Source organism: Ursus arctos, unplaced genomic scaffold, assembly GCF_023065955.2.
Source record: "Ursus arctos isolate Adak ecotype North America unplaced genomic scaffold, UrsArc2.0 scaffold_12, whole genome shotgun sequence".
Classification (NCBI taxonomy): Eukaryota; Metazoa; Chordata; class Mammalia; order Carnivora; family Ursidae; genus Ursus; species Ursus arctos.
The window spans coordinates 53170725-53192559 of record NW_026622786.1 but is presented as its reverse complement, the minus strand read 5'-3'; the positions used below and the strand labels follow the sequence as shown (position 1 = coordinate 53192559).

General features: G+C 43.5%; 1 protein-coding gene across 2 annotated transcripts in view; it reads left to right on the top strand.

Annotated features, from left to right (window-relative positions):
• CACHD1 (cache domain containing 1) overlaps positions 1–21835 on the top strand; it is a 199429-nt gene that overhangs the window by 171758 nt on the left and 5836 nt on the right. For both annotated transcript variants that reach the window (XM_026497911.4, XM_044383778.3), the window contains 13 exons: positions 152–294; positions 955–1136; positions 2020–2130; positions 7569–7691; positions 8983–9082; positions 9175–9291; positions 11460–11620; positions 11949–12035; positions 12870–12986; positions 14175–14326; positions 15876–16037; positions 17358–17435; positions 18033–18134. In XM_026497911.4, coding sequence (XP_026353696.1) covers positions 152–294; positions 955–1136; positions 2020–2130; positions 7569–7691; positions 8983–9082; positions 9175–9291; positions 11460–11620; positions 11949–12035; positions 12870–12986; positions 14175–14326; positions 15876–16037; positions 17358–17435; positions 18033–18134 — 1635 coding nt within the window. The remainder of the gene's footprint in view (positions 1–151; positions 295–954; positions 1137–2019; positions 2131–7568; positions 7692–8982; positions 9083–9174; positions 9292–11459; positions 11621–11948; positions 12036–12869; positions 12987–14174; positions 14327–15875; positions 16038–17357; positions 17436–18032; positions 18135–21835) is intronic.

Below are 21835 nucleotides of genomic sequence, written 5' to 3'. Positions count from 1 at the left end.
CACTCCTTCTCGTGTTGAGTCCTTTGCTTTCCTTATGGAAGGCTTTAAGCCACCATGGCTAACAGATTGGCAGAGCCTTAGTGATGCTTTTGTTTGGGCCTGAGATGAAGTCTCCGCGTTCTCAGGCCTGCTTTGTTTGCTTCTCTTTCAGAAAGTCCAACTGTCATGCTGTCTGCTGGCAGCTTTTCCTCCCCCTACGAACACCTCAGCCAGCCGGAGACAAAGCGCATGGTGGAGCACTACACGGCCTATCTCAGCGACAACACCCGCCTCATTGCTAACCCGGGGCTCAAAGTGAGTGCTGGCCAGGGCCCCGCTTCTGGTGTGCCCCTCCATAGGCCTGGGAGGGGGTGCTCTCAGGGAACCTTTGAAGTAGGAAGCCCAGCTCTGGGCCTGCGCCTCTCAGCTAGAGAGCCAGAAAGGCAGTGTGTGGCCCCCAGGAGGCTGGTTGGCGATGACCCTTCTGACGGATTAAGAAGCCCTGTGGGCCAGATGAAGGATCTTTTTCAGGCCTTAGATGCACTAGGGGTTTTCTAGGTAGGGAGGGTGTGATGTAGAGATCGGTAGAACTTTCCCAGCCCCATTTTTCCCAGGAGAAAGAAGTAAAGTGCCCCTATGGTCTGTTGAGATAAAATGAAGTTGAAGGAGCAGAGATTTAGCTGGGTGAGTGTGTGCGTGCACGTGCGTGCGTGTGTGTGTGTGTAATGCTTCACTATGGGATCTTTCCTCTTAAACGCAGATGAACAATTGAGTAAATCACAAATCCACTGACTGTGTTTCAGTAAGCTTTTGTTTTCACCAAGTTTGGCTGTATCCATCTGCTGTGGAAAGATTTTTAAGAAGTAATTGGGCTTGGCTTCTCTGCAAGAGAGCTTTGGGAAGCCCTGCCAGCAGCCCACTCTCTTTTCATGTGAGTCTTAAAGGATCCCCGCTATGTCTTCCTTTGTTTCCCAGTTCTCTGTCAGGAATGAAGTAATGGCCACCAGCCACGTCACAGATGAATGGATGACACAAATGGAAATGAGTAGCCTGAACACGTACATTGTCCGCCGTTACATAGCAACGCCCAATGGCGTCCTTAGAATTTATCCTGGTTCCCTCATGGACAAAGCATTTGATCCCACAAGGAGACAATGGTGAGTTTTAGGGGATTCCATTATCAAAGGTTACCCCCAAATCCTGGAGAGACATGAGACGTACATAAAGCAACTTCAGGCAGTCACAGTAAAGAAGATACTTTCATGGCAGTGAAAACATATTCTTGCATCTTTTCCTTAATGCAGTATTAACAACAGCTTTGTGGGTTTCCTCTGTCGACGATGTTTTTATCTCTTCGTTGAAATTTTGAGACCGAAATATTTTGTACTTGGCCGTTTCAGTCCCTAGCATTTTGTTTGAGTCCTGCCTTGCGTGTAGTATGCCGTAGTGGGGATATTTAACGTCCCTGCACATGGTGATGGCATCAAATTACAGCCCATCTGTGACCTATGAAAAATCAACAAGTATAAATCCTTTTTTTTTTTTTTTTTTTACACCTCTGGGCTTTATTTTTACTCAGATTTTCAAAAACAAAAGCTTGTCAGGGGATATAACAGGGGGCAACGTGGGCATAAAAACAGGATTTCTGGTCTTGTGCTACTTAGTAACCGAGTCAGTCATGAGTCGGCTGTCATTTGTACTGTCCATACCAGTCCAGGGGGCAGTTTCATGGGCCAGATTGTATTTGTTTCTACTTCGTTTATTGATTTCTTTTTATGTTAGGCTCTAAAACATCTATAGATCTTACGAAAAGCTCAAATGTATGCTGAGTTGAGCGTCTCTTACAGAAGAATTTCAGATTTTCTTGACCTCTGGTGTTGCTACAGTCAGCGATAAAAGATAGGAATCCTTTTGAACTCTCATGTAACATAGGCACAATTTATAATAAATACGTTTTAGAGTTACAGGTTCACTTGTCTGACATTTACAGAGTAGTTTTTCATACCCTAAAATAATGCAACTTTCTCTTGTCTCCGTTAGGTATCTCCATGCGGTAGCTAATCCAGGTTTGATTTCTCTGACTGGCCCTTACTTAGATGTTGGAGGAGCCGGCTATGTGGTAACCATCAGTCACACAATCCATTCATCCAGGTAATACTTTAATTTCTTAGTCCTTTTTTAAACACGTCAAGGATATTTTGAAAACTTGAAAGTCCAGTAGACAACCAAGGATTAGTGGCAAAAGCATGACCTTTGATGGGAGGCTATCTGGAGTCTGAGTATCGTCTGCAGCTGCGTCATTTAGGATTCCCTGAGCTTCCTCCTGTCATCTGTAAAATGGGGATAATACCTGCCTCACAAGGTTATCGTGTGGTTGAGTTGATGAAAAGCTCTTAGCCCTCTTCTTATGAAGGAGAAAAAGATGTTAGGTTCAGTAGGGCAGTTTGTAGAAATCCCACTCTTAACCAGTCAAAGAAATCCCAGCAAGAACCTGACAATTACTACCAGAGAGCATTTTCCTAAGCAAAGGAGCATTTTTAGTGAAGAAAAACCAGTATTGAGACCCCAGTGTTATTACCTCTTTTATTTTGGTCTAACTTTTTAGAATTATATTGGAGTTTGTGGTTATTGTCATTTTGTCCTTCTACTGTCTCTTGAAAACTAAAAAGGCACTTTGCAAATTGATTTTCCAAGAATGCTGTTAAATGTCAGTATCACTGTAAATATATTTTGGGTGCCTTATATTTCAGGCCTTTGAGGTTTCAGTATTTAAGCTACAAACGGCAGTGAAATGTTGGGCCGAAAGACAAGTCACACATGTTGTTTTAATCCCTTCATTATACAAATAGGTGTTTTTTTCCCTGGCAACCAAGAAAGCCCATATTTTGGCTGGTACCCGTAATGATGCCTTAAAATTTATGGGAGACAGATTTTTCTTGCTTAACTTTATGCTTTTCACTGGTGCTCATTATTTATCAAATGATTGACATTCAGGAGAATTCTTCTAACGCAAGTTCATTGGGAGCAAGAAGTGGGAGGCAGTACTGTGTCGGAATTTCAATATCATGACCTGTGTCTCCATGGAAAGCAGGGGCCTGCCGCCAGCCAAATAGTGATTGCTTTGCAGGGCACGATATCTGCGTGGCTCTGTCACATATAAACAAGGAAATACTTATTTAGAACAGAACTTTTCAGTGTTCTCATTAACAGACCATCTGTCAGGCATATACCTACTATTGTCTGCATAGTGAGACTTGACATCTCTCCCATGTATTCTCATCAGTTGGGAAAAAAGTAAACAAAGGTGGTTTCTTTGAGGAGATGGCAGTCACCTTGGTCTTTAATGACAATGGGCCAGCGCTGGGCTTCAGATCTTGGGGGCGGGGGTGGCAGGAAGAGAATGACTGCCTGTGTGTGTGTCTTAACTTGGTATTTGTTCCATCAGGCTCTGCCACCTGCCGCTCGTTATCAAGTGCTATTATCTTTCCCTTCTATGCAGTACTTCTCCTGGGGGGGGGCGTGGCCACCGGGAGGTGCAGATTTTAACGCTCTTTTACATTTGTGTACAAGTTTTTGTTAAAATTTGGATGAGTGGAAGAAGGTTCATGTAGCTGATTTATAAATATTTATGGTGTCAGCCCAAATGAAGCAAGAGGGAAATATGATGGGATTTCAAGTTAGAAAAACCATCAGTTCAGTTCCCTTATTTGGCTACTTTTTATAACGTGCTTAACCTATACAAGTTTAGCTTTGTGACTTTAACAAGAATGAAAAATGGCCGCTTAAATCCTGGATTCTGTCCACTGGTCCCTTAGTGAGAATGTATCCCAGGAATAAATATCTGCTCTTGCCTTGATCAATATGCAGTCCCGTGGACTCGATCATTTGAACATTTGCCTTATAACTGAGCAGACTTTTATTATTCAGAGCTGTGTATTTTTCACTCAGCATAGTTTAGAATGCAACTTCTGGTTGTCAACACAGCAACTGTTCATTTAGTGGGTGTATTGATAGATGGGCTGTGTGAAAGGTGCTTTTTTCAGGCGATCACCAGTGATTTTGGTCTCATGCGCCAACCTGAGAATGTAACTTCCTCCTAAGATGTGATCCTACTCTGAAAAATTATATTTGCCACTTACTGCTTCTGTGACTGTAAGCACATTCCTTTTTGCCTTGATTCCCTCACCTATGAAGGAGGGATATTAAGGCCTATCTCAAATGATTAGGGATTACATTAAATAATATACGTGAAGCTCTTAGAACGGTACCTGGCACATGGTGAGGGCTTGATAAATGTTGAATACCTGTATTATGACGATGTTCCATGAGTTCTCAAAGCCTCATTTATGAGACAGGTGACGGTGCCTATGTTGAACTGATACAATGAGAATTACAGATGATGCACGTGAAGCGTTTAGCACCGTACTTGACAATGTTGAGTGCCAAATAAGTGACAATTACTTTTAATATCATGCTATTTCTGCCTTAACCCTCTCGCATTTTAATAGGTCAGAAAAAAGAACTTAAGCTAGTGTTCACCTAGTCATGAAACACTCTCATTCAGCCTTGGTTTTCAGAAGTGATAGCTGATTGCTTGGGGAGGGGCTTTTCTAACTCAGCATTCATTTGTCCTGGTAACTGCCCTGGGATTCTTCCGTGAGCATTATTAATAGCCTGAGAATCTGAGTGTGCCTTGTCTGGAGAATGTTAATGCCAGCAGAGATGACGAAGTAGTCAGCGATTAAGGGACTGGTCAAATGAGTCTTTGGCAGTGAAAATCTCACAGAAGTGCTGCAAACAGCATGGTCCTTTGTACCTTGAAATGTAGGCTTGGTTTGATTTTTCTACGGTATTCTCTATGAGTTGCTATGGTAACTGCACATTTTTGAAATGCAGGTAAAAATATGAATGCTAGACTTACATGGGCACTATGCATGCCTCTCCATCAGCATGTCGATCACAGTGGAGCCGATGGCAGGTATACAGGGGGAGTTTAAAAACAAAATTAACTTGTCCCAGAAAAACCTGAGTTGCATTTTTCACCGAGTCAGCAACCATGCTGCAGGAAGAGCCAGAACTGGCCTCTCCATCATAAGTAAAAGGTGGTCAATCTTGTCTAAGTCTTTTAGCCATTCTAAGCCTGATTTTCCATTTATAAAATGGGAACTATAATTCCTTCCTGACGTTGTCACAGAAAATTGAATAGGTCACGTAACATGGCTTGGAAACTCTTGAATGTTCTGCATCTCTGAGGAGGTGCCGTGTGACATACTGGTCAGGGGCCTATGCTCTGAGGTTGAAGACACCGAGCTTACAGTCTTGCCTCCTCTAGATATTCACTGTGTGACTTTGGCCAAATACTTAATGTTTCCAAGCTTCAGTCTTCTGGAAATGATAATACCTCATAAAGTTTTTGTGAGCAGCAATTGAAATGATGTACTCAGATGCCCACCAGAGCACCTATAAATTGTGAACACTCGGTAAATATTATCATAATGACACCTGCTATTTAGACTTCTCACTCTTTCCTGGACAAGTAAGAGAGGTTTAGACTTCTTTGGACCGATACTTCAGTAAAACATTATTTGCTATAAAACACAAATCCCATGTAAGGTAACCAAGTCTTGGATTTCTTCCGTGGTAGAATTTAAGTGGCTTCAGTAACACTAGAAATTTTTTTTTTTTAATATTCAATTAGCCAACATATAGTATGTCATTAGTTTGTGATGTAGTGTTCAGCGATTCATCACTTACATACAACACCCAGTCATCACAAGTGCTCTCCTTAATAGCCATCACCCAGCTACCCTTCCCGCCCCCCTTTCTGTAACACTCAGTTTGTTTCCTGGAATCCAGAGTCTCTCGTGGATTGTCTCCCTCTCCGATTTCTTCCCATGCAGTTTTCCCTCCCTTCGCTCTGTGGTCCTCCACACTATTCCTTATGTTCCACATATGATAATTGTCCTTCTCTGCTTGGAATATTACTCAGCCATCAGAAAGGATGAATACCCACCATTTGCATCAACATGGATGGACCTGGAGGGGATTCTGCTAAGTAAAATAAGTCAAGCAGGGCAATAGAAAGCTCTTATTGAGGGAGTAGCCTCTCAGAGATAATCCCACAACATGGGCCTCCTTCATCTCCTGCCAAACACAATGTTGACGGCAAAGCTCTGACAGAAATTTCGTTGTGGGTCAAGGTCCCTTCAAGTGGTTTTCAGGGGAGTTTTGTTGGGGGTGGGGGTTGAGGGTTGGGAATGATATAAGTTAGTATCAATGTTGACAGTAACCAGAAGGGGACAGTTGTCTACATAACAAAGCCAATTTCACTCCCCAGTTTTTATTTTCCAAAAGATGATTTTACTTTGGGAAGTTTCTTCTGAGATTTCCGGTTACTGTTTTTAAGATTTTTGTCAATAACAGCTCCATTTTTCTGTTGGTACTTTATAAGAAATCAGGCAGGTGGATGATAGTAATGACGGGCCCCTGTAATGTCCCACATTGGGTAAACCCTGCAGATTCCCAGCCACCAAGGTATTTGGGCCAAATAACCCAAACCCCTCCAAATGCCCATGATTATAGATTAGAAAGAACCAAGGTTTCTAGTGAGAAGCCCATGCTTCTTATATAGCTAACATTTCTCTGGAAGAACAATAAGTTGACTCTCTGTCCAGGTCTGAGCTTTAAGTTGGTTTTCTTTAGAATAACTTCTTTTTATTGGGTATTTTGGATAGGTTAGGCTGCTTCTAAGCACTATAAACACATGGGGTCGTTGAAGATCAGTGACAGCCTTGTGAGGTAGATATTCATAAGAAAACTGGGCCTTGGAAGGGTCAAGTAGCCTCCGAGGAGCCACACCAATGGAAACTTAGAGGGGCCAGAATTTGACCCCAGATCTGCTTGATTCCAGAGCTAAAGGGTTAGCAAGCACCATGTGGTACTACCCAACTTTATCCTATTGGTGCTTGTCTTTCTGAGGGTAGCATTTTAGATTGGAGAAGGAGCTGGCCTGTGAACCAGGTGAGTTTCATTCTAGAATCTGAGCTTTGTTTTGAGTAGAGCCAACGTTAGTGTCATAGAAAATGAGACCTAGTTTTTTACTGAGTTTTGTATGACCTAACACCAGTCAATTAACCTTTATGAGATCCCAGCTTCCTTATCAATAAAATGAGGGAAATAATTAAAGGGATCGCTCAGGTTCCTTGTCTAGAGGTTCCCTGTTGGGAGGAACCATAGTAGTCATGCATCCAATTTCCCACTGATGCCTCTTCCTGCCACTCCCATATTCTTGCCAAAGAGTAGTCCAGCCACTGAACATCTAAAGTCAGGGCTAGCCATATTCCATAGCTGCCCGTGTTTTGGGCCATTCTTACTAGAAAATTCTACCTTTAGCCTTAAGTTTTTCTCTCAGCAAATCTCCGTATTATGCTAAATCAGTCATTTAGTTGATCATTTTTATAGGGGTGAAAAATGTGGAAGGAACAGTAGGCGTGTATTTCTAGTACCATACAATGTGCTTATGATTGAACATAACTTTTACCTTTAAATAAGACATGCCTCTTTTTCTCACTGATCTTTTCCACGTGAAGTACACAGCTATCTTCCGGGCATACTGTGGCTGTAATGGGCATCGACTTCACACTTAGATACTTCTACAAGGTTCTGATGGACTTATTACCAGTTTGTAACCAAGATGGTGGCAACAAAATCCGGTAAGCCCTTCAGGGATACCCATTTCCTAGCTAGCTGCAAAATACGAAGAAAATGATGTCTAGTATCTCTGGTCGAATGGCAACCACACTGTCATGGTCAAGACCAGAAATTCAGTCCATGGCCTGGGTGCTCAATTGCGAAGGTTTTTGTTCTTTCATTTTCCTAAGACGCATGCCATTTATGATACATGGCATGATAAACAGACTTGTCTCATAACAAGGAGAATAACTGTGGCACAGAATTCTCTGAAAGCCCTTGTTTCTCTCTGAGTCAATAATTAGAGGTTTCCCAGATCTTGGGTGCTAGAAAACCCGGAGGGTACTTTTGATATTAACTTAGTTATTAAGCCAAAGTCTTTGTGGGAATTTTAGGCACTTGGACTGTTCCTTTTTACATCTCCCCAGAAAGAGGCTCATGGAACTAAAAAAGTCTTCACCTAATTTCAAAAGAACTTGTCTGATCAAAGCCAGGGTATTCCCTTGATTTAATGCAGGCCGCTTTTTAAAATAGCTTTCTTATTTCGCTCTCTTGGCCCCTGCATCATATCGCTGCTGAATTTCATTGGCCCTTAATAGGGAAATGCAGCATTCATAGCAAACTGTTACAACGAATGCAGAGTAAAATAGCGCAGCGTGTAGTCTTGGTTAGAGCACTTCTAACATTGCTTATTTAGTGTTTCCATCAAGTATATTTTTTTATGTCCCGGAAGGTTGTATTTTATATATATTTATCATCAAAAGAAGAAATTGTATGGCTGGTTTAAAGTTTGTGCCCATGAATACCCAAGGCCACTTCTTTCAGAGTCTCCCTCCTCTGAAGAACAAATAAACTTGCCACTTACATATCCTTGCAAAAGATTTTTGAGTCCATCTTCCTTGGACTAAGTGGACACACTCTGTAGGAACTAAGTAGGTAGCCTCAGAGTCAGATGTCACTTCGTTATCGTAAACTGTACACTAGGTAATCTATCAGCTCAAGAATAGTGTATCTGTTGGGGCACCTGAGTGGTTCATTCCAGGAAGTGTCTGACTGTTGATCTCAGCTCAGGTCTTGAGCTCAGGGTTGTGAGTTCAAGCCCCACTCTGGGCTCCATGCAGGGTGTGGAGCCCACTTAAAAAAAAAAAAAAAAGAATTACGTATCTGCCTGCCTGCCAGCTGACCTTCAGTGAATTTGTTTCATTGAATTTTTACTGAGATAGATGCAACTTGTTTCGGAGCTAGCGGGATAAATGCTCTCTGAGAGTGTAGAAAGTGTGTATTACTGATGGATGCCACTTGTTTTGGGCACAGGTGCTTCATAATGGAGGACAGGGGTTATCTGGTGGCACATCCAACCCTCATTGACCCCAAAGGACACGCACCTGTGGAACAACAGCATATTACCCACAAGGTACTTGTTGCAAGGCTGAAAGCTCCATGCTCCCACAGCCTGTGGCTCATGAATTACATGGCTTGTGTCTTCTGTCTGCTTGGCCTTGCTAGGAGCCCTTGGTAGCAAACGATATCCTGAACCACCCCAACTTTGTAAAGAAAAACCTGTGCAACAGCTTCAGTGACAGAACAGTCCAAAGGTTTTACAAATTCAACACCAGCCTTGTGGTAAGTTGATCCCTCGCGTCCTCACATCCCATCCCACCATGGAATAGGAAACAGAGTCCTAGTTAATAGCTGGATAGGACTGCTGGCCGGTGTCATTGGCTGAGGATTACAGAATGACCGGGCAGGCCCTCAGTCCAGCTCCCCAGCTTGTCCGGTACAGAGTGTAAAGCCCAGAATGGAGAAGTGAGTGTTTTAAGGTCTCACACTTGTTTTGTTTTGGTTTTGTTTGTTTAAAGACTCACCCAGCCGAAGCCCTTTGAAATGTCTGCTGCAGTCTGTTCCCACACTCTTATGTAAATATGTGTGGCATCATGTGTTCCCCTCTTCCTGTCTTCTAGAGATCATGCAGCCTCCTTACATTCCTAAGGCCAAATTAGGTCATTTCTTGGTCATCCACCCAGTTAGATGGGAACTCTCACATAGATCATTTAAAAATAACTTCTTTTTTTTTGGTAGCTTAGAGTACTCTAGTATTCGATTTGAGATAACTGCAAACTACCTAGACACGGTTAAAGATCTTACGAATATTCTTATTAATTTGCAAATAATCTTAGCTGGGAGAGAATTAAAACGGGTAATGACAGTACCAGCATTCAAAAAGTTATTCACAAGAAGGAAGCTCTTTATTTAGAATAGGTATTTATATCATTAAATGTGTAATTAAAAATTTTAAAGATGTATTGGGTTGATTGAACATCCAGCTCTCAAAAAAGCAGTTGCAAAAACAATTGGGGAACAGAATAGTTTAAAAAATGAATAGATGGGGGCGCCTGGGTGGCTCAGCCATTAAGCATCTGCCTTCAGCTCGGGTTGTGATTCCAGGGTCCTGGGATCGAGCCCTGCATCGGGCTCCCTGCTCAGCGGGAAGCCTGCTTCTCCCTCTCATGCTCCCCTTGCTTGTGTTCCCTCTCTCGCTGTCTCTATCAAATAAATAAAAATTGAAAAAAAATGAATAGATGAATAGGATTGTGCTTTCAAAGCAAAGGAACTCGTCATTACTCTGTTTTGACTTCACCCCATTCTAAGGAACACGTTCCTTAAAGGAGACGTTGACACACTTGGGTGTGATCAGAAGGAAGCTGCCAGGTAAGGCCTTTCTAGGAAAGTCTGATTTCCTCTGTATCTTCTACCATTTGTACAGTGAGTTCCTGAGCCTTCAGACAAAGCCAGGCTACTCTGGGAGAAATTGTTCAGAAACGCAAAATTTTAGTGGAAGATGAATTAGAGTAATTTCTTAATGGAACTGGAACATTTCTGGCCTGTGGAGCTAACAGGACGATAGGCCTACATGATTGCTGATAGAGTAGAGGCAGCAATCTTCTAGGCAGTGGAAAATTCATCTAGACCTCTAAGAATCCATTTGGTGCCATGATTCTCAGAGTTCGGCTTATCCTCAGCACACACATATAAGGGATGACTGGCATGGAAATGAGCACGGGATTACATGGTTGGCCTGCAACATTGGACACACATGCAGAAAAGAAAGACCATATTCAACTTCACAGTGCTGCTCTTGAATCTTTGGTTTTCTGTATGGTAGATGAATCGGGCGTTTTGAGAAGCTGGAAATCACATTTTCTTGTTACAGAATGAATGAAGAAAGGGATGCTTGCTTTAGTTCTTTAAATATTCTGTTCAAATATTATTTAATATTTGAATATTCTGGAAGCAGGAAACTGGACTCTTAACAAGTCTGGTTTTTAAATTTTATTATTCTAGAAGAACAGAGGTTTGTTATCCAAGGTGGGACAGGGAATGCATGTTTTCTGGTGGATTAGGTTTGCCTTTGAATGCATTTTAAACTATTCCTTACCCAAAGTTGTCTTTCATTGTTTCTTGCACTTATTTTCATATTATAATATGTTGTAATGTGTTAAAAGAAAAAAAAAGTTTACAAAAACAGCTATAAGAGTTGTATCTGTATAAGCGTAGATGAAAGAACAAAATATACACAGCTGTTAAATGGAAATTGGGAATGATCTCTGATGGTATTAAGAAAAAAATTCTATTTTTCAGCTTTCAACAGTAGCTATATGTTACTTTTATAGTCAGAAATAAAGTTTCATAGTAAGCTATTTTCAGCAGGTTGTTGAAGGGTTGTTTTCACCATGGTAGGACTGAATCTTTGCATTGTTGTCTGTCGCTTCTGACACCTCCATTGTCTCTAGGGAGATTTGACGAACCTCGTGCATGGCAGCCACTGTTCTAAGTACAGACTGGCAAGAATCCCAGGAACCAACGCGTTCGTTGGCATCGTCAATGAAACGTGCGACTCTCTCGCCTTCTGTGCTTGTAGCATGGTGGATCGGCTCTGTCTCAACTGTCACCGGTAAAAATGCAATGGGGGCCTCTCTTTACTCCACTGTTGAATATCTGAACTGATGCCAGTCATTTTGAAGGGGCATCTGCAAAATTAACAGCACAGGGGTGTGTCCTGGAGAGGAAGAAGGTCCTGGTTATAGAGGTATTTCCAGCTGTGCGGTTTGCCGAAGAGTCATGGATTGAGACCAATTACATGTTTAAACCTTTGGTCCTAACTTTCTTTTTAACTGTCCCTTTTAATTAGCTCACAATGTCTTCTGTTTTCCTTCTTGTACATGTACAATGTAAAGTTTGTCATTGACCCTCTGCATAGTGATTTTCCTTTTGCCTTTCAGAATGGAACAAAATGAATGCGAATGTCCCTGTGAGTGCCCTCTAGAGGTCAACGAGTGCACCGGCAACCTCACCAATGCAGAGAACCGGTAAAACACACATATTACAAGAATGTCTGTAATCTCTATGTTGTACACATGCACACTGGGAGCCTCCTTTATAGATTTGTTTTGGGTTGTGGTATAAGAAGGTGATTCATTCTAATGACTTAACTGTTCACTGGGTCAGATTTCAAGCCTTAAAATGAAGTCCTCTTTCAGGTTTACATTTAAATGCTATGAAAATGTTTACAATTATATATGGTCCATGCGAAAACTGTTAGACTGTTACAGGCATTCGCTAAGAGTCTGCCATGCATTAGATGCTTTATGCACATTAAATCTCTTCGTTTTCAAATTGACCTTGTGATCAATCTGTGGGTACCTCTCGTGCACACATGCCTCCGCCTAATCTAGCATTCTTTATATTAGTGACAAATCTTAAGAACACAGTTAAATAAATTGGGGTAAATCCCTTCTGTAGAACTTAAATGAAGGAATCCTGTGTGTACTGATACACAGGTGTATGTTTAAGCATAGAAAAACATGTCGAAAGGGACCCTCCTTAAACTGTTAAATTGATTACCTCAGAAAAGAAAGATTTAGAGTGGTAAGTCAGGGAGATAACTTTCCGATTATATACATTCCTGTTTTGTGGGATATTTATGACTTCCTTTATTTATATACACATATATATCATTTCTATTGTACACAAAGATGAACAAATTGAAGCTCAGAGTGGTTAAGTGATTGGCCCAAGGTTACATCTTGTTAAGTGGCCAGGATTCAAACCCTGCTCTGTCTGATGCTATCAAGGGCCAGAGGCAGGATGAGTTTGGAATGGGGGTGGTGTTGGTCCTAACCTCCAGACTTGCTCCTGCCTAGAAACCCAAGCTGCGAGGTCCACCAGGAGCCAGTGACATACACAGCTCTTGACCCTGGCCTGCAAGATGCCCTTCACCAGTGTGTCAACAGCAGGTGCAGTCAGAGGATGGAGAGTGGGTAAGCCTTGCCCAGTGCTTGCTTTTACATCAACACGATGGCTGCGGGAGTAGAACCCAGTAAGGAATGGTGACCAGCAGCCTCGTTGAGCTTTTCCGACTGGTATTGAGCATTCTCCTTCTTGATATTTTCAGACCCAAAAGTGATTCCTATGAGCCTTTTACCCGGCAGGTTTAATGTTGTCCAGTTTCCACTTGTTGTAGCTACTTGGCATTGGTACTGCATGTTGGTCATCTCATCTGGGGATGGGAAAGTTACTCTTAGAATAAAAGGAATGAGAGGGGACATGGCCCGAAGAAGCCAGGGTGAGGGGGCAGTACTCTTGGCTTCCTGAAGCAGAACCCAGCTCTGCGTGTGACACATCATAGCTCATCAGTTCGGCTTTCTTAGAGAGCAGATAGGTTTCATGGTAGCTTTGAGAACCACCAACTACATGTCGCCTACTCCGTGTCCCTCCTCTCTGGATTGTTTGGGACCAGCCGTCATGGGGAGAGTGGCTGTGCTGGGCTACACGGGGGGGGCAGTGGGGGGATTTGCTTCTTGCGACTGCAGGTGCCATTTTGATAAAACACTCAGGGTGGAAGGGGCAGCCAGTTCTACGTTTAGTGCGTGTTTTAGCAAAGAAACGGTCGGGTATCAGGTAGAAGAATTTGGGGTGTCAGGCAGTAACTCAAAATCAGCTAAATTTGAGAAACACTGCACGTATCCTTTTAGAAAGTCATGCACTTAAATATTCAAAGTTCTAAGAAATTGGCAGTAAGGAAAGCTGTTTTTCTTATCTACTATTTCCCCCAACTTATTTGACCATGTTTCCTTCCTTCTTTTTTTTTTTTCTTTTAAATGACCCTACACATGGGGTCAGGCCAAAATCTAACAAACCTTGGGGCCATTTGGTCTTTTAAGATGACTTGAGATAATCCTGTACTAATCCGTGATGTGTGGATTTTGTGGTATGATCCACAGAGAGAACAGTTTTATTTCTCTCCTTTCCAAGCTGTTGAGAGACATAAAACAGCTATCCCCTGGCAGACTGTTGCTAGTCTTCTTTTATAAGGGAAGGAAACTAAAGCTCAAGGACTTACGGCCCTAGTAAGTAATGGAGCTCTTGAGAGCTGTCTGATGCCCAAGTCCATATGCTGTCCTGCCCGGCCCTGCTTCCTGCAACGCTCAGCATTGTCTTTCTGGCAGGGACTGCTTTGGTGTGCTGGATTGTGAATGGTGCATGGTGGACAGCGATGGAAAGACTCACCTGGACAAATCCTACTGTGCTCCCCAGAAGGAATGCTTCGGGGGGATCGTGGGAGCCAAAAGTCCTTATGTGGATGACATGGGAGCAATAGGTATGTTTGTTGGGAACTCGGAATATTTTGATTCTTCAATACTTTTTTTTTTTTTTTTTTTTTTTTTTGCCTCTACACTAGGATACAACTCTTAAAAATGATCCTCTACCCTATTTTCCTGTTTCCTTTGCCAGTCGTTTTTAGTTACAAAACCAAGGCAGATAATTACCTTCAAAGCTGGCTAGATATTCTGTGCAGGGTAAGCAGCCATGTTTCCTGCCAAATTTTACAGGCCTGGAATTCGTTCCCGTAAAGCTTGTTCTGAGAAATATCAGGCCTGATTCCTGCGTGGCTGAACTGTGGGGTTGGTTTGAATGTGAGTCCCAGCTGTCAGGAGAACAGGGCCAGTGGTGGGTGGAGTGACCACTGCACGTCGGTCTCCTGCTGCAGCCTGCCCTTACAACGTTTGCAAAGCCAAAGTCTTGTGGCTACAAATCAGTTCTTAAGGTGTTGGGGTCAGCGGAAGCCACAGCTATCTAATGCGGTCTGGGTAGCTTAGGGTGGGGGACAGGGCCCCTGTAGGGAGGAACATGTCTGGGATCAGGCCCCAAGACCTCAAAAATAGCACCTGCCTACCTCCGCTGAGATTTCCTCAATGTCTTTCTGGAGCTGGCACAAGGCCCTAAAGCTTACCTGGCAGGTGAGCTACTTAAACGTTTATTTTTTTTTTTTAACATCTCCCCACATTAACCTGTGTATAGAAGAAGAGCTCCTCCTATGTGAGGAAGGGTCCTGAGCTCACATGTTACTCCTGAACCAGGTGAGGACACAGTTGAAGTGACCTTGTTCTAAGACATCCCTTTGTATGTCCGCCTGCAGTCTCCTGCGTGGGGTTGCAGATCGTGTTTTAAAGGGAACCCATAGGGGCGCCTGGGTGGCACAGCGGTTAAGCGTCTGCCTTCGGCTCATGGTGTGATCCCGGCGTTATGGGATCAAGCCCCACATCAGGCTCTTCCACTATGAGCCTGCTTCTTCCTCTCCCACTCCCCCTGCTTGTGTTCCCTCTCTCGCTGGCTGTCTCTATCTCTGTCGAATAAATAAATAAAATCTTTAAAAAAATAAATAAATAAAAATAAAGAGAACCCATAAGCTTTGAAACGTGATCCTTTTTAGAGGTCATGTGATGGATCCATTGGCATTAAGGACACCAGGTACAATAAATCTGTGCTAAGAGGCTCGCGTTGCCCTCCCCTCTGTACTACATGGCTTCTCTTCCAAAAGTAGTCCACACCCAGGGAGCACGGCTTTCGGACCTGGACAGCTCATATTTAAGTGATTCTCATCTCCTCACTGGTTTTAGTGGTCCTTGCCAGGGGTGCTCTTGCTGTGCCGAGCAACCAGCATTCACATTGAGGACCAGGGATTAAAGGAAGGCCCTACTCCCATGTTCTGGTGGGTTCTCTTTGATTCCTTCAAAACTTAGGGTAGCTGCCCTCGTCTCCACCAAACCCCACCTTGCTCTGTTCCTTCCCATCTCACCCCCATCCTCACTTCCTGCCACACTTGAGAAATCATTACAAGGGACATCTGTTTGTTTATTTGAACAAAGGTGATGAGGTGGTCACATTGAACATGATTAAAAGTGCCCCCGTGGGTCCCGTGGCCGGAGGCATCATGGGCTGCATCATGGTCCTGGTCCTTGCTGTGTACGCCTACCGCCATCAGATTCATCGCCGGAGTCATCAGCACATGTCTCCTCTGGCTGCCCAAGGTGAGTTCCAGTTGAATCCAAACTCCTCCAGGGGGCAGCAGCCTCCCTCGTGTCCTCCTGAGGCTGGAAGGGTAGCAGCTGATGGCGTAAGCTGCCAAGCGCTTAAAAGAACAGCACGCTGCATTTTCCGCTTCCATGGAGTAGAATTCGCAAGTCCCCAAAGCTCCCTTTCCTCCGTTAGCCCGTGGCTCACTCTTGAGTGTCTAAACCCTGCGAGCTTCGTCTTGATTCCCCAGAAAATCCCTCGATGCTCTCTCCTCTTCCGCAGCGTGAGCCTACCTCGGCCCGCGTCTGGAATAAGGCAGGCGGGGGAGCTGGGATGCTGAGTGGGGAGTTTTGTGCTTCCCTCGGCTCCGATGTGCTGTCTCTGCTGTTCCAGACGGGTGAAGCAAAGATTGCCCAGGCCACGAGTGGCAAGACCGTGAATCCGTTCTGTTGCCACTGTTATTACATACTGTGAATGAACACAATTCAAAGCAATAATCACATCCCTTGAATGGTATAAGTAATTGAAGTCAGATACAACATGAATAATCTGCAATCGTGGTTTCCATACCAACAGTTAAATATGGTATCTGTGCTCGCTTCCGAGGACAAAACCGTTGAATGGCCGTCCCCGGCCTCCCTAAAAGTCCCCAGGGATATGTTAACCTGACCTTTATGGGGATAAGGCTCGCTCACCATTCTTGCTGGACTTGGTCGGGAGCTGCTTTGCTCAGCCTTGCAGCAGTACAGGCAGGTCGATGTTGGAATATTTCCCTGTGGCTGCAACCCTGATGAGGGGGAAGGAGGGAAGATCTTGGGGTAATGTGGCCTGCCTGAGTAACAGGGCTAATCACAAAGTTCCTTCCCCTTGGTAAGATTTGGGTACCAAGATTTCCCCTTGATCAGGATGTGACTATCATCCGGTGTTACCTTATGCCTGGCCTCTGATAGGGTTTCGTAACCCCATTTTATCAGTACAGTCAGCCATGGCTTTAGACCCCTTCCTTCTGTTTCAGGTACATTAGTAGAGGATTAAAAATCCATTAGCCTCTATCAACTTATTTTCTCCTTTCTTTAGAAGTTAATTTCAGGTGTCTCTCTTGATTATTCACTTGTGGTCCTCCCTTTTCTGATTCCTGCTCTCCCTCCTCCTTTAAAAAAAATAAATATTATATATATATTTAGATGGGACATCAGTTTATTGTCTTCCAAGTTTGGACTCATTCTTGATGGAATGCTGTCACCCAGCCATCAAACGGACGCTCCACAGGGTATTAAAGTGGGTGATTGTGTTTGATTAAATAGTCATGTTTCTCTCTTTTTAATGATGGGTAGAAATGTCAGTGCGTATGTCCAACCTGGAGAATGACAGAGATGAAAGGGACGATGACAGCCATGAGGACAGAGGCATCAGTGAGTATTCAAGCTGCCTCATTGTGGAATGTGCCAGCAGGAGGCTAACCCAGAATAAGCGTTCTTTCTTATATCCTTTGGGCTTATATTAGAATGTAAGAGTCTTTGACGTGACCGGAGTTTTTCCTCCCTGATTTTCCTTAGGAATAAGTGTAGGTGCTTGCTTTGTTTTAGGAAAATCTTAAAAGATTTCATGATGTTCCTTTTTGCATGAATTGCTTTGGCCTAAAACCCCTCGCCCTGCGTTTTCTTTCTCCTCCTCCGTGCTTTCCAGCGTAGTAGTATTTCAGAAAGGCAGTCATCGGGGTGTGCGTTGTTTTAATACCTCGGGGGGGAGTGTTTTTTTATCGAAATAGAGTTCCATTAGAAATACATACCTTGGCCTTCGACTCTATAGAATATATCTTCTTAATGCATGTCGGAGGCTGTAATTAGGGACCTCTCACTGCCGCTAATCCTCACAATTAAAAAAATGACTGATTCTCTCTCTCCAAAGAATAGCTCTCCCAACGTGTGAATGAGCCTACTCAGAACAAATGTACTTGATAAAATAGAGATAGTGACATCAGAGTGACTAACTGTCCTTGCTTCCCGCAGTCAGCAATACTCGGTTTATAGCTGCGGTCATCGAACGACACGCACACAGCCCAGAAAGGAGGCGTCGCTACTGGGGTCGATCGGGAACAGAAAGCGATCATGGTAAGGTCTAGTTTCTTCTGAGGAACCCGGTGGGCTCCCGTGGGCCGGTGCTCACACCCACACTTCTCCCTCCTGTTCTGTGCTCAAATTAATTACTCTGGCATAGTTTTCCACAAGACACATTCCGACATGGCCAAGGGCAGTTCTGATTATGTCTTGGCACTCCCAGGCATAAGTGAGAGGACCTCTGGGCGCACAGATTGCTTTCTAGGTCTTCTGCATGCCTAAGGATTCACATTGTCTAAACGGAGCCTGCTTACCACTCCGCTTGATCCTTGGTGTTGTTAGCTGGCAAACACCAGCATCCTCAAGGGCACTCTCAGTCACATATACTTGGGACATGGCGGGAGTCCATGCTTCCTTCTGGCATTCCCCAGCCTTGCCTGGAAGTTCAGGGAAGGCTTCACCAAGCAGACAACAATTTGCACTGGGCCTAAAGGGTGGTGAAAGAAAAGTTGGGGGCAAAGGATATGAGCGGCGAAGGGACTGGTGTATAGAGTGAGTCACAGTGGTTGTAGATGGTGGCTCTGAGATGCTCAGAAAGGGTAGGGGCTGGACTGGGAAGAGACACCAAGCCTGAGCGGGCTGTCAGTTAAGTCCACAAGCTGTACCGAAGACTTGGGGCCACCACCAGCTTCTTACCTTGCCAGGGTTCGTATGGCTTGGTGTCATAGAGAACAGCGGACATGTTGGAGTGGCAGGAGTGTGGGGCCTTTCCTGTAATTGGAAGATCTTTTTATTTTTCGTAGGGTGGTTTAATTTTCCAGAAATTTTTTTCTTCCCAGAATCAGGTCTTTTTTAAATGCATAGATAATGCATTATTTTAATTCTTCTTCCTCCACATCTACCCTGGGGCGGGGGGGAGGGCAGGGAAGGATGTCTTCAATCAGTGAGCTTCCACCTCTGTGCTAAAAAAATGCAGGAGTGGGCACTCATCAAGGCAGCCAGTGCTGCCTTTTATATGAGAGCCAGGGATTCAGGCTCCCTTTGGAAAACAGGAGAAGCCAAAACTCTGATTTGTAAATTGGAGGCTCCTAATTTGGGCTTCGAATGACATTGTTCCCACCAACTCAGTAGAAACTTCAGGTTTCTATGGAGAGTCAAAGCACAATGTAAATTTTTCAGTTTCTTTGACTTTCTGCTTTTTTTTTTTCCCTAAAAACCTTTGAACCTGCATAAATTCATTCTGCCAGGCAGTTCTGTGCCTCTTCTCCTTTGAATAATAAAACAGGTTTGAGGCTACTAAAGTTCAACAGAAATAATTTCTTATTCAGCAGAAATACTGAATCCTTTCTCTCTCTCTCTCTCTCTCTCTCTCTCTCCCCGGATAGAAATCGCTTCCATACGGAATTGGAGTTCTGAGTGACATTTGCGATGTTCGGTTAGCTCTCCCATTGTCTTAGGAAAATGGCATATGAAGCAACAGCTTAGATAAAAGGAGGAGTGCAGTGTCAGTATCTGAAAGCTGAGGAATCTAGCTAAGGGCTTGCTTGCTTTCATTTTTCACAATAATTGGATCCCCGTTATCCCGAAGGAATGAAAAATAGTTTCTCATGCAGACAGAATGCAGTGCCAAAAAAACGGAAGGCATTGGCACGCCCCCTAATTCCAAATGCACCACAAAATCAGTAGCCTTGAACTGCATGTTGTCATATCCCTGAGCCTGTACGGTGGGTCACTAAAAGTGGCGGCATCCAGTGCCCGTGCCCCTGTGATGCCGAGAATAAGCCGTAGGTGCACGTTATGACCAGGAAATCTAATTGAATCGTTTCGTCAGCGCGCGTCTTCCTCAGCTCTGTTCTGTTACTTGGTGAGTGTACTGGGCACCTGCTCTTTGCTCCGCCCGTGGAGGGACCTGGTGAAGGGGCGGCCTCGTTTCTGTGAGGCAGAGGGTGTGGGAGAGCTTACCAGATAGGGTCAAGCACAGGTGCCTGGGAGCCCCCGTCCCCCTCTTTGCAGGTTATGATATCTTAGTGAGGCTACCTGGGACCTTAGTGTCCTACTGATAAAAATGGGAGGAGAAATTTCTCCCTGGTGACGTTGTAAGCATTAAATGCAATACCCTATGGCCGGCATGTTGAGCTCAGGGCTGACCTCCCCACCTCCATACCCACTCTGCCCTCAAGGAATTTACAGTCTAGCAGGAAACTGTAACTGCATGCGTGTATTCGTAAGACTGATAAAAGGCTGAATATGACAGCGTCCTTAAAGGCCCAGAACAAAGAAGATAGAGAGATAGTTCACTTTTATCTGCATGTAAATCATGGACTTCTCCTGGGGGGAAGGTGGCATTGGCGCTGGCCCTTGAACTGGTAAAATCCCAGCCCCATGGTTCTTTGCAATCCAATGAGCGTGTTTCCACATGAGTCCTTCCGTCTGATACACGAAAGGGAAACTCAAAAGAATAAAATACATGAATATGTAAGTACTGAACAGACTAGACTTTCATGGTATGGTTTAGAATTGTGATATTCCTAGAATTAAAACCGAACGTGACCAAGCCAAACTTGGGAGACTCCAAGCTGCATTTTTATTTAGAAATATAGTTGACTCTTGAACATTGTGGGCATAAGGGGCACCGACCCCCGCCCCTGGCACAGTGAAAAATCTGCATCAGACTTCTGACTCCCCAAATACTTAACAACTAATAGTCTACTGTTGACCGGAAGCCTTATCAGTAACATAAATAGTGGATTAAGACACTTTTTGTATGTTACACATATTATATACTATATTCTTATAACAAAGTAAGCTAGAGAAAAGAATATGTTAAAAAAAATCGTAAGAGAAAAATGCATTTACAGTACTGTCCTGTATTTGTGGAAAACCGGCCTCTAAGTGGACCCACGTAGTTCAAACCCCTGTTGTTCAAGGGTCTGTGGTAGTTAATGTGGCCAAGAGAGTTTTGTGTTTCAAAGGAATTTTATTTTAATTTTTCAATCTTAAAAAAACTACTCAAAATAGGAATAGTTCTTGAAATTGACAAAGAATTTTGTCAGTATTCGAAGACCACTTAGAATGATTGTTTTTCAGCACTTGACTATTTATTGTTACTCTCACAAGTAGTGATTAAAAAAATTACTCCCTACTGATGCTTTTAATCTATATATGCTCCACCCATTATCGCTCCTGAAAATAGCATGTTCTAATCATCAACTGGCTTATTTTTAAGTTAAAAACCACCAGTGTATATTTGTTCTTTGTGAATTCGTGTGTTGGTTACTATCTCACTGGAAACGTTATGCAAATATATATTAAGCCACATTTTTTCTTTGTAAAAGAGAAATTTCCTCCTAGTGAAGCAAATTCCAAAAAGCTTAAAAGGCAAATGCTGAGCCTTTTTGTCAAATGTGTCAAAAGTACACAGTGCACCGTGAGACCGTTTTCTAAAGGTGCACAGATATTCTCCTGCAGTTACTCTCTGTGACCACAAGGTGGAGAGTGAGTCGTCGTCCCCCACGCCTTCCCCCAGAAGGACCTAACATCCCTAACCATCAAGAGAGGTTTCTCAGGAACCATCAGCTAAATATGTAAGCAGGATACTAAAGAGCCACAGCCTAATCTTGACTCTTCTGTTCTTAACGCCTGGCCTCCTTTCTGAAGCCTACTTTTTGCTTGAGGTCATCTTTGCAAAGACTTGACTGTGTATAGGTTTGGGTAGTAATCTTTCCTTTGAAAGTGTTTGCTGATACCCTTTGTGT